At 37.3% G+C, this 12203-nt stretch overlaps 1 protein-coding gene across 37 annotated transcripts in view; it reads left to right on the top strand.

Annotated features, from left to right (window-relative positions):
• The window catches only part of NUMB (NUMB endocytic adaptor protein), a 168158-nt gene that overhangs the window by 93183 nt on the left and 62772 nt on the right, over nucleotides 1-12203 (top strand). For 35 of the 37 annotated variants that reach the window (XM_057730732.1, XM_057730738.1, XM_057730747.1 and 32 more), the window contains one exon: nucleotides 8032-8172. The exons of the other annotated variants lie outside the window; for them this stretch is intronic. In XM_057730732.1, the coding sequence (XP_057586715.1) occupies nucleotides 8032-8172 (141 nt within the window). The remainder of the gene's footprint in view (nucleotides 1-8031; nucleotides 8173-12203) is intronic. 37 annotated transcript variants of the gene reach the window in all.

Here is a 12203-nt window from a genome sequence, read left to right as displayed (position 1 = left end):
GCTTTTATAATTAGTTGAATTTTAACCCATTTTTAAAAAATCTCAGTTCAGTATATAATCTGTGAATTCAGAGAAGGAAAGGTACAGTTTGTCATGAGTTATAAACTTACATATTGACGGGAACATTTTTAGTTTGCTAATAAGATGACTTATGTTGATTGATTTTCAAATGTTAACTAACTCTGCATTTGTTAGAAAAACTCCATGTGGTGATATTATATTTTTAATGTATTATTTGGTTTGATTTGCAAAATTTTGTTTAGAATTTCTGTATATATGTTCATGAGAGATATTGGTCTATTTAGAAAGCTTAAATAATATCTCTTGTTTTGGTATCAGGTAGTCTTAGACTGATAGAATACTTTGAGAAATATTCCTTCCTCTTCAATTTTTTGCAAAGAGTTTGTGTAGAATTGGTATGATTTCTTCCTTAAATGTTTGGCAGAATTCACCAGTGAATCCATTTAGCCCAGAAGTTGTATTTGTGGAAAGATTTTAAACTATAAATTCAATTTCATTAATAGATATAGGTCTGTTTGGGTTATCTGTTTCTTCTTGAATAAGTTGTGAAAGTTTGTGACTTGAAAGGAATTTTTCTGTTTTATCTAGTTGAAGATATTGGCAATTATTTATTGGCATAAACTTGTACATAATATTCCGTTCTTATTTTTTAAAAAAACAATTTTATTGATTTATTTTGGCTGCATTGGGTCTTTCTTGCTTTGCTTGGACTTTCTCTAGTTGCAGCAAGCAGGGGCTACTCTTCGTTGCCATGTGCAGATTTCTCACTGCGGTAGCTTCTCTTGTTGTGGCACATGGGCTCTAGGTGCTCAGGCTTCAGTAGTTTTGGCGTATGGGCTCAGTAGTTGTGGCACTCGGGCTCTAGAGCACAGGCTCAGTAGTTGTGGCACACGGGCTTAGTTGCTGTGCAGCATGTGGGATCCTCCTGGACCAGGGATCAAACCTGTGTCCCCTGCACTGGCAGGCAGATTCTTAACCACTGCACCACCAGGGAAGTCCCTCCCTTATTATTTTTAACATCTGTAGAATCTTAGAGGTGACAGCTCTCTCGTTTTTTTTAATTCATTAATTTTTTAATTTGCTGTATTGGGTCTTTGTTGTTGTATACGGGCTTTCTCTAGTTGCGGCGAGCGGGGGCTAATCTTCATTGCAGTGCGCAGGGTCCTTATTGTGGTGGCTTCTCTTGTTGAGCACGGGCTCTAGGCACGTGGGCTTCAGTAATTGCGGCACACAGGCTCAATAGCTGTGGCTCACGGGCTCTAGAACACAGGCTGATTAGTTGTGGTGCATGGGCCTAGTTGCTCCACAGCATGTGGTATCTTCCTCGACCAGGGATGGAACCCGTGTCGCCTGCATTGGCAGGCAGATTCTTAACCACTGAGCCACCTAGGAAGTCCTCTCATTCTTGATATTGGTAATTGGTATCTTTTTTCCCCCTAAATAGTCCAGCTATAAGTTTATCAAGGTTTTTTTTTTAAGCTGTTTATTGAAATATAATTGCTTTACACTGTTTTGCCAGTTTTTGCTGTACAGCAAAGTGAATCTGCTGTATTTAGTACATATATCCCTAAATCCCCTCCCTCCCACAACTCTTTCCCACCCTCTCTATCCCAGTCCTCTAAGTCATCACTCATCATTGAGTATCAGGGTTTTTTTTAATCTTCTCAAAGAGCCAGCTTTTGGATTCCTTTTCTCTATGTATTTTCCTGCTTTATTGCTTTCTCCTTTGATTCCTGCTGTTTCCTTTTTTTTCTGCTTACTTTACATTTCTTTATCCTTTTAGTGTCTATAGGTGGAAGCTAAGGTCATTGTTTTAAGTAAGACCTTTCTTATTTTCTAATAAAGACATTTCATGCAAGGTTTTTCAATAGCGACACTATTGACATTTTAAGCTGGATATTTCTTTGTTGTCAGGGGCTGGCCTGTGTATTATAGGATGTTTAGCAGTATCTCTGGCCACTATCCATGAGATGCCAGTAGCATCTCCCCTATTGACAACCAAAAATGTCTCCTCCAGATACTGCCAAATAGACAAGATTGCCCCCTCGCCCAACCCCTGGATGAGAACCACTGGTTTAGTGCTATAGGTTTCTAAGTACTGCTTTGGTGGCATCCCACCAATTTTCATATATTGTGTTTTCATTCAGTTCAGAATACTTTCTAAATTCCTTTTTGATTTCTACTTTGACCCATGGGCCATTTTGAAATATGTTATTTAGTTTCCAAATATTTGGCGATTTAATTCCATTGTGGTCAGAGATCATGCTTTGCATAACTAGAAGCCTTTTAAATCTGAGACTTGTTTTATGGCCCAGAATATGGTTTATATTGGTAAATGGTCCACATGCACTTGATTAGAATGTATATTCTGTTGTCATCGGGCAGAATGTTCTGTAAATGTCAATCAGGTCATGTTGGTTGATACTGTTGTTCAAGTCTTGCTGTTCATCTCCTTGATTATTTTCTTCCTACTTATTCTATTAGTTATTGAGAGGGGGGTATATAGTCACTCAAGGTTTCTTTTGACTTGCATTAACATGGTATATTGTTTTCTATCGTTTTAACCTATTTGTGGGTTTATTGTAGGCAGCATATGTTGGGTCTTGCTTATTTTTTTCTTCTTTTAAATACATAAATAAATTTGTTTATATATATATTTATTTATTTATCTATCTATCTGTCTGTCTATTTATTGGCTTCATTGGGTCTTTGTTGCTGTGTGTGGGCTTTCTCTAGTTGCCGCTAGTGGGGGCTACTCTTCATTGTGGTGCGCGGGCTTCTTATTGCAGTGGCTTCCCTTGTTGTGGGGCATGGGCTGTAGGTGAACGGGCTTCAGTAGTTGCGGCACACAGGCTCAATAGTTGTGGCTCACAGGCTTAGTTGCTCCATGGCATGTGGGATCTTCCTGGAGCAGGGATTGAACCTGTGTCCCCTGCATTGGCAGGTGAATTCTTAACCACTGCGACACCAGGGAAGTCCAGGGCTTGCTTTTTTTATCCAGTCTAATGAAGAGCTAGTTAGTCTGTTTGACTACTGGGGAGCTAGTGTCATTGCTAAAGGTGCTGTCTCCCCTAACAAGTCTATTCCACATTTCACTGGGGGAACATGTGGTGATGACCAACATTCAGGACCATGGTGGACAGGGTGGAGGGCTGGTAAGTACTGTTGTATCATCCTTGTTGTGCCAACCTGGGACTGGGCAGAGGCACATGAAGGCAGGCCAACCCTCTGGGGACCCTGGAGGAAGTCAACAACTGTGCCTGAGAGAGATAAGACTTAATTCATTTTGCTGAATTCATCTATCCAGTTTACTGAGGCCTAAAACTTAGGAGTCATATTTCTCCCTCTTCCTCACCTTCTATAATAAATTCCTGCTCTTGACTTTCCCCACAGCGTGTCCTATTGATCAAGGAAAGCTGAGTTTATTAAATTTACTGCAGCAGGGGGAAGCACCACTTTGACAGAGTCTTGGTAGTTGGGGAAAGTTAGGGAAGGGTATTTCTAGGGATTTGAGGTCTGGGCTCCTGTGGTTTAAGGCAGGTCCTTCAAGGTGGGGAACTGGTAGGGATGGGCAAAGTTTGTGACACAGTGTTTAAAATTAGTAGACTTAGGGACTTCCCTGGTGGTGCAATGGTTAAGAATCCACCTGCCAATGCAGGGGACACGGTTCGATCCCTGGTTTAGGAAGATCCCACATGCCACAAAGCATCTAAGCCCACATGCCACAACTACTGAACCTGCGCTCTAGAGCCTGTGAGCCACAACTGTTGAGCCCATGTGCCACAACTACTGAAGCCCAGACGCCTAGAGCCCGTGCTCTGCAACAAGAGAAGCCACCACAATGAGAAGCCTGTGCACCACAACAAAGAGTAGCCCCTGCTTGTCGCAACTAGAGAAAGCCCACGTGCAGCAACAAAGACTCAATGCAGCAATAAATAAATAAATAAATTTATAAATGTATAAAATAAGTGGCCATAACATGAAAAGGTTCTTGAGGCAATCTTTTATCCTGTCAGGAGAGTTGTTTGCCCTGATGCATAAATTGTTTGCCCAGATAAATTAGTTTGTAAAACTTTCCTGACACAGTGAAGCTAATTCTTGGCTTATAGTCTTATCATCTTGGGCAGAATACTTTCCTGGAGCACAGTTACATCATGTTGACTCAATTAGTTCATAGATTTCCTGAATCTATGTTTTGTTGATACTATTGCCTCTACCTGAAATATCTTTTCCCTCCTACTCCCCACAGTATGTGGCTAATTTTTGTTCTTTTAAAACTTAACTCAGGCAGTATCTCCAACAGGAAATGTTTCCTGAACTTAGACTGCTTCTAGGCCATACTGTGTATAGTGCTATTATTACATTCTCCATATTGCGCAGAAATTAACCTTTTATAAAGGGAGAGAGCCACCTAAAGGCAAGTTGTCTTATTAATTTCTGTATCCACTAGCATTAATAACAGCCCAGCACATGGTAGATTTTCAAACAGTTTTTACTGACCCAAACAAATTAGGTAAGAGGGGGAGGACTGAAGGAATGGGAGGTAAGAGGTGATTATTTAACTTTAAATTAATATGATTGAGGCAACATCAGTGCACCCAAATATAGAAATTTGAGTAAGAGAACAAGACTTGAGTATAATTAGGAAATGATTATAGTTGGGGTAATAGTTTGTGTTGATTGATTACTTCTCCAAGAGTGATAATGCAAAGAGAACAGTGGAGGACTGATATTTGGGGGATACCCTCAATGGGTGGGAGAAAGTAGAGGAAGCCCTCAAAGGCATCAGTAGAAACAGAGGTGAAGAAGATAAACCAGAGGACTAGAGTATTGGGGCGGGGGAAGGCAGGGAAGGAAACAAGTGTACAAAGGAGAGCTAGAATTGTGGTGTCAAATTTTGCAAAGCATTTAAGGAATGAGAACTGTGAAAAGATTTTCTGAATTTGGCAATTAAGTTGTACATAGTGACCTTTGAAGATTCTAGTACAATGGGGATTTCATTTTTTAAAAATTTAGTTTGTAGGACAAAATAAGTTTGTTCTCAGGTTTTATACTTACAAAAATACATTCTTTACCTTTATTCAGCCAGGACTGTCACAAGGGGTATTATGGTTTTCTTTATTTGGGAGTAAAGTTCAACCTTGTTGAGGACCAATAATAAAAGTTACTTTGAATTAACTTTTTCTATTTTTTTCTTGTTATCTGTTTTTTGTAAGCAAAATCATTATACATAATTTGAAAACAGTGTTTGGTTTCTCCCTTGTATTAATTATTATCTTAATTGCTAGGTTATTTTACAGGCCAGTGATAGCTACTCATTAAGAAGTAGCAAGCAAGATATTATTATGTATTTTCATTTTGCCAGGTTCATTTTGGAACAATTATAATTATATCACTAATTTTCAAAAAATTTCCAGCCATGAAACCCTTTCCTTAAACTTTTACGTGGAACCCCAACGTGTAAATCAGAGAAAGTGTTTGAAGCTGTGACAGGAACCTGAAGCCCCTCCTGAGACTTGTGTCCAGTCTTCTAACCTCCTTCTCTTTCCTTCCAAGCAACTGGTGGTCCTAGGGCTACCTAAAGCATAGTTCAAGAGTCACTGATATGTAATTCTCTTTGTAGAAATGCTGATCACAAACCATTTTAGTACTGTAAGTGACATGATATTTAGACCCCGAAATCAGTTGACACTTCCAATCTGTTCTCTTATTGGTCAGAATGGTACAACAATAAATAGCTGCCCAAGAGCAAATAAATTTGTAATTGAGCTATTTAGACAGAGGTTGGATGTTTTGCGTTAAGGCAAGTTATCAAAGTAGTTCCTTTTTCAGTGGGAGGTTGGCTTACTATTAAATGCAGTCTCTTCCAACGTCGATGATTCTCTGGTCTTACATGTCTACATTAATCCTACCTAGTAAATATCATCTAATAAGATGGGGTCTATTCTATCTTTCATTTCTTCAAATTTATAGTATGCCGTATATATGACAGGCACTGTCATATATAGGATGCAGGGGTACTCTTTAAACAATAAGATACAGCCTGCTATAAAGGAAATAGAAAATTGCTGTAAGGTTTGAGTAGTAATAGAGGTCAGCAGAGGGTGTTCATGGGAGTCATGAAATGGAAGGACCCAGACCAGATAGGGACTTGTCAGAAAAACTGCTGGCTTCTGTGAAGATTCTGAGCTGACTCTATAAAGATGAGTAAACTTCAACCCGAAGCAAATAGAGAAAGGTCTTTCTAGGTAGAGGAAGGAACATGTATAGAGGCTCTGAAAGATAGCGTGCCTTGTTTGAAGAACTGTAAGTAGTGTAGTATGGCTGGAGCTTAGCTTGTGAATGGGGCTGGTGAGTGAAGCCAGATAAAAAAGGACTGTGTTTGTCATGCTTGGGAATTTGGACTTTATCTTTTTTTTTTAATTAATTAATTAATTGTATTGGCTGTGTTGGGTCTTTTTTGCTGTGCGCGGGCTTTCTTTTTAGTTGCGGTGAGTGGGGGCTACTCTTAGTTGTGGTGCGCAGGCTCCTCATTGCCGTGGCTTCTCTTGTTGCGGAGCACGGGCTCTAGGTGCATGGGCTTCAGTAGTTGCAGCACATGGGCTCAATAGTTGTGGCTAACAGGTTCAGTTGCTCCGCAGCATGTGGGATCTTCTGGAGCAGGGCTTGGACCCGTGTCTCCTGCATTGGCAGGCGGATTCTTAACTACTGCGCCACCTAGGAAACCCCAGAGATTTTTTTATATTACCATTCATCTAAATTTTTACCTTTTAAGAAGATGTGTGGTAAGATTTGCCTGTGTAAATTAGCTAATTTGGTAATAGTTCTGCTGTGGCATTATGCACTTGAAAATACAAAATGATTTTACTCAGAATACAAACTTTGATTTTCAAGTCTTTCATTGGTGTTATGTGGGAATTAATGTTCCATCGCTTGTTATTTAACACTCCTGTTATTTAACACAGAGAAGATGTTTCCTTTATATAGCTTTGTCACATCATTTTCTCAAGTGAAGATCTCCCTTTAGGCTGGTTGAGGTGCTTAAATCCCTTATGGAAAGAATGAGCAATCCTCCTTAACAGAAAACTGAAGGTATTGGTTTCAGATTTTGAGATTTGCTCTATAAAGGGACAGTTATTCATTATGTTTATTCATTGGCTCTTAAATGCTCTGTTGTTTCTTATCAGATAAGTCTTCCTTCACTGTAGTTTTGTGATTTCTACTGCACCTTTGAAAGCATTAGAGACATGCCTCTTCCAGTAATAAAACAAAAACACTGTGGTTTAATACTTTTCAATTTACAGAGTTAATGATGAGACTTGGACCTTTGTCATCGAAAACTATTAGATTACTTTCATATCTGTAATGATTGTATATATGAAAGTACATTCTGATGTCATACTACTTGCAAGAAAAACCTTCTTTAGGATAATTTAATCCTAGTAGAACTTTTTCTTTTTCAAGTATGTTTAAAGGAAAGTTTCTTTTTATAAAATGTTCTCCAAAAGGCTTTTGTAGTCCCTGCTTTGCTTAGTGTCTTCTAATAGTAAGCCAAAAAGATCCTCAAGTTTCAGTGTTTCAGAATGTTTTTTCCCTAATAAGGATCAGAGTTTTCAGAATATTTTCTGAAATTGTTAGCAGTTTTATAATTTGGCTTACATGTACAAATTTCCTTATTCAGGAGTTAGAATGGATTTGAGAGGTAGATCTGTAGGAATACTCATTGGATTATTACAATTAAAGTACTTGAAAGTTCTTAGAATAACATCTCTTCAGATCGTACAAGAGGTTATTGTTGTTTTACAAGAACTAGCATTATAATTGTCTTTTCAAAAAGTGAAATAATTTGTTTGTTTGAACTTAGAGTTACTCTAAGAGGAAATATACTAATTGCTCATTTCCCCCTAAAACAAAACCTTTAATTTGAGATACTAGTGTTGTATTAGTATGGTAGTACAAACTTTAAATGTGTGAGAAGGTAATAACTTCCTTTTTGTATTTCTTTTACAGCTTGTAATAATTAAAATGAATAAACTACGGCAAAGTTTTAGGAGAAAGAAAGATGTTTATGTTCCAGAGGCCAGTCGTCCACATCAGTGGCAGACGGATGAAGAAGGGGTTCGTACTGGAAAGTGTAGTTTCCCAGTTAAGGTAAGAGCTCATGTTTCTATAAATCTACATGTGGGGAAAAAATGACAGTTTATTATATGTGAAATTCCATTAATTAGGGCAGTTAAAAGAAAACACTCTAAAAGCTAATCCCTTTATATTCTGCTTCAGTGGTAGAGTTAGTAAGAAGAAAAACAGATTATAATTAATGATTTTTCTCTTTATATTTAAATAAGAATTTCTTGTGTATAATCTGGAATCACTACAAATAAGATCACTTCTGATGAGAATACTAATCCTGAAATATCTAAAATTCCTGAATTATCAAGAATCACAAGAATCAAATTATTTTCAATAGGATAAGCTTACTGAGTGGTGGAGCAGAGGAAGTGGGTGTCTGCTTCCTTAAATACAGGCCTGGTATGTTCTAGAAAAGCTTAAGTCAGAAGAGTTAAATCAAAAGGGATTTTCCCTCTAATCTTATAACTTTTAATCGTGTAGAGGTGTGTAAAGGTCGTTTAATCTAGTGTCTTTATTTGTCAGACCAGAAAATGGAAGCTTAAAGAGGTTAAGAACATAGTAAAGAGAGGGGGGTGCTGTGCAGGTGCTTTTTGTTACTGCTTCTTGAGACTGGAGAGAAAGGGTCTGTATTTAAGGTCACGGAAGAAATAAATGTACATGCTATACTGTTTAGTGAAAAGCAATTAATTGGTATATGAACATACTATGAGATGTATTAAGTATGAGGACAAAAAAATAGAAGGAACTACACCAAAATGTTAATATCTTGAAGAATAAAATTTGGTTTAATATAAAGTGTTAGCATTTTCTCTATTTTTTGTATATTCTTATGTGTGAATATTCTTATTGTGATTTTCTCCTCCTTTTTACTGCCTCAGTACTATGATTGAAACATGGACTAAAGCTTCGGAAAGAAAACCAATCAGTATGACAGGAAGAGTGATTTTGAGAATCTATAAGTTAAATTAATACGTGATTTTAAAAATATACAAATTTTCCACAGTCTGTCAATAATGAAACATTTTCCTAATAACTTAGCTTTGTCTGCGCAACTCATTTGCTGAAACTTCTTTTAAAGAAATAACAAACTTAATGTTTAATTTTAAATGCTTAGTATGATATTAAAATATTTTTAAAAAGCTCCACCTGTCTTACATAAAAACTCACACTCTTCTCTACTACCCCACACCCAGCCAAACAGTAGGTTCATTTTGATTATACAAATTGAGTATTAAATATGTCAAAGTGGGTACTCCTACACATTGCTGATTGCTTGGAGGATGCTTTGCAACCTCATAGGAGGGCAATTGGAAATATCAGTTAAAATTTTAAATGCACTTTTCATTTGACCAGCAATTTTACATTTAAGAATTATATTTAAGTATATCCATAGATATGCACTGGCATGAGTGATCATTCTAGCAATTTGTTTATAGTAGTAAAAATCTGGAAACAAATTAAATGCCATCATTCTGGGATTGGGTAAAGAAATTGTGACATCCATTAAGGGGAATTCTTTGACACTTAAAAAAAGAATAAGGTAGATTTATTTTCACATATTTGGTAAATTATTTTAAACACCTGCTGTGTGCCAGACAGATGCCAGGTGGTAAGCAAATAAGATGTAGTTCTTGCTCTTGTGGAGTTTATAGTCTCCTTGTGGGAGAGAGAGACTCTAATTAGATATTTGTGTTAATAATGTATTATTACAAACCAAGATAAGTGCTTTTTAAAATTTTTTTCTCTTTTTAAAAATTTTTATTGAAATATAGTTGATAAACAATGTGTTAGTTTCAGGTGTACAGCAAAATGATTCAGTTATATATATTCTTTTTTTTACATTCTCTTCCATTATAGGTCATTATAAGATATTGAATATAGTTCCCTGTGCTATACAGTAGGTCTTTGTTGGTTATCTATTGGTAATGTGTATATTTTAATCCTGAACTCCTAATTTATCCCTCCCCCACCCCCTTCCCCTTTGGTAACCCTAAGTTTTTTTTTTTATGTCTATGAGTCTACTTCTGTTTTATAAATAAGTTCATTTTTGTTTGTTTTTTTAGATTCCACATATAGGTGATATCATAATATTTGTCTTTCTCTCTCTGATTTACTTGTGTAATAATCTCTAGGTCCATCCATGTTGCTGCAAATGGCATTATTTCATTAATTTTTATGGCTGAGTAATATTCCATTGTATGTATATATCACATCTTCTTTACCCATTCATCTGTCAGTGGACACTTAGGTTTCTTCCATGTCTTGGCTATTTTAAATAGTGCTGCTATGAATATTGAGGTGCATGTATCTTTTTGGATTATAATTTTCTCCAGATATATGCCCAGGAGTGGGATTGCAGGATCATATGGTAGCTCTATTTTTAGTTTTTTAAGGAACCTCCATACTGTTCTCCATAGTGGCTGCACCAGTTTACATTCCCACCAACTGTGTAGGATTGTTCCTTTTTCTCCATACCCTTTCCAGCATTTATTATTTGTAGACTTTTTGAGGTGGCCATTCTAACTGGTGTGAGGTGGTACCTCATTGTAGGTTTTGGGTTTTTTTTTTTTAAGATTTATTATTTATTTATTTATTTATTTATTTTTGGCTGCATTGAGTCTTTGTTGCTGTGGGTGGGCTTTCTCTTATTGTGGCAGGCAGGGGCTACTCTTGATTGTGGCACATGGGCTTCTCAGTGTCGTGGCTTCTCTTGTTGTGGAGCACAGGCTCTAGGCACGTGGGCATCAGTAGTTGCAGTGCATGGGCTCAGTAGTTGTGGCTCACAGGCTGTAGAGCACAGCCTCAGTAGTTGTGGCACACCGGCTTAGTTGCTCCACGGCATGTGGGATTTTCCCAGACCAGGGCTCGAACCTGTGTCCCCTGCATTGGCAGGCGGATTCTTAACCACTGCCCCGCCAGGGAGGTCCCTCATTGTAGTTTTGATTTGCGTTTCTCTAATTATTAATGATGTTCAGCATCTTTTTATGTGCCTGTTGGCCATCTGTATGTCTTCTTTGGAGAAATGTCTGTTTAGGTCTGCCTATTTTTTGATTGGATTGTTTGTTTTTTTGATATTGAGCTGTATGAGCTGTTTGTATACTTTGGAGATTATTTCTTTGTCCGTTGCATCGTTTGCAAATATTTTCGTCCGTTCTGTAGGTTGTCTTTTTGTTTTGTTTATGGTTTCCTTTTCTGTGCAAAAGCTTTTAAGTTTAATTAGATCACATTTGTTTGAGATAAGTGCTTTTTAAAAAGGGAATCTGATCTGTAAAAGCATGTAACAAAAAAACTTGACCTAGACTACAGGATCAGGGAAGGCTTCCCTGAGAAAGTAAAGTTTGCCCTGATATCTAAAGATTGAGTCGTAATGAATTAAGTACGAAGGTAGGCAGAACACTTCAGAAGTTTGGAAAATGTATATACATAGGCCCTGGTGGTGGGAGGAAAGAATGCTCTCAAGGAGCTAAAGGAAGGCTGCACTATAGAAAGTTAGATGAACCTGAGAAGTAGGGCAGAGCTTTGTAGGCTGTGTTAAGGGTTTTGGACTTTTAGAGTAATGGGAAACCATTAAATGGTATGTTGTTCATTATTTATTTATTTTATTGTGATAAAATATACATAACAAAAAATTTTAATAACATTCATATTGTTGTGCAGTCATCAGCACTATCCATCTCCAGAACTTTTTCATCTTCCCAAACTGGGACTCTGGCTGCATTTGTTTGGAGGTCACCCATAGTGGTTACAAGGAGTTACTCATCCAGAGGGGAGATAATGGTAGGCTGGGCTAGACTGGTGCCTGTGGACATGAAAAGAAATGAAGTAAATTGAAAGATAATTGAGATAAAGGCAACAGGAATTGGAGACAGATTGGATATAGGAAATGAAAAAGGGTAGTATTAAGGTTGATACCTACTATCTTGTCCCACACTGATAGAGGTGATGTTCGTTGATGTAGGAAATATGAAAGAATATTCTCTGCATGTGCTTATACTGAATGATTTTAGTGTATTATTAAGTGGTAAAGACAAGGTACAGAACAGTGTATATAA

Source organism: Hippopotamus amphibius, chromosome 4, assembly GCF_030028045.1.
Source record: "Hippopotamus amphibius kiboko isolate mHipAmp2 chromosome 4, mHipAmp2.hap2, whole genome shotgun sequence".
Lineage (NCBI taxonomy): Eukaryota > Metazoa > Chordata > Mammalia > Artiodactyla > Hippopotamidae > Hippopotamus > Hippopotamus amphibius.
The sequence above is the reverse complement of the archived record's forward strand: the minus strand, read 5'-3'. Positions and strand labels throughout refer to the sequence as shown.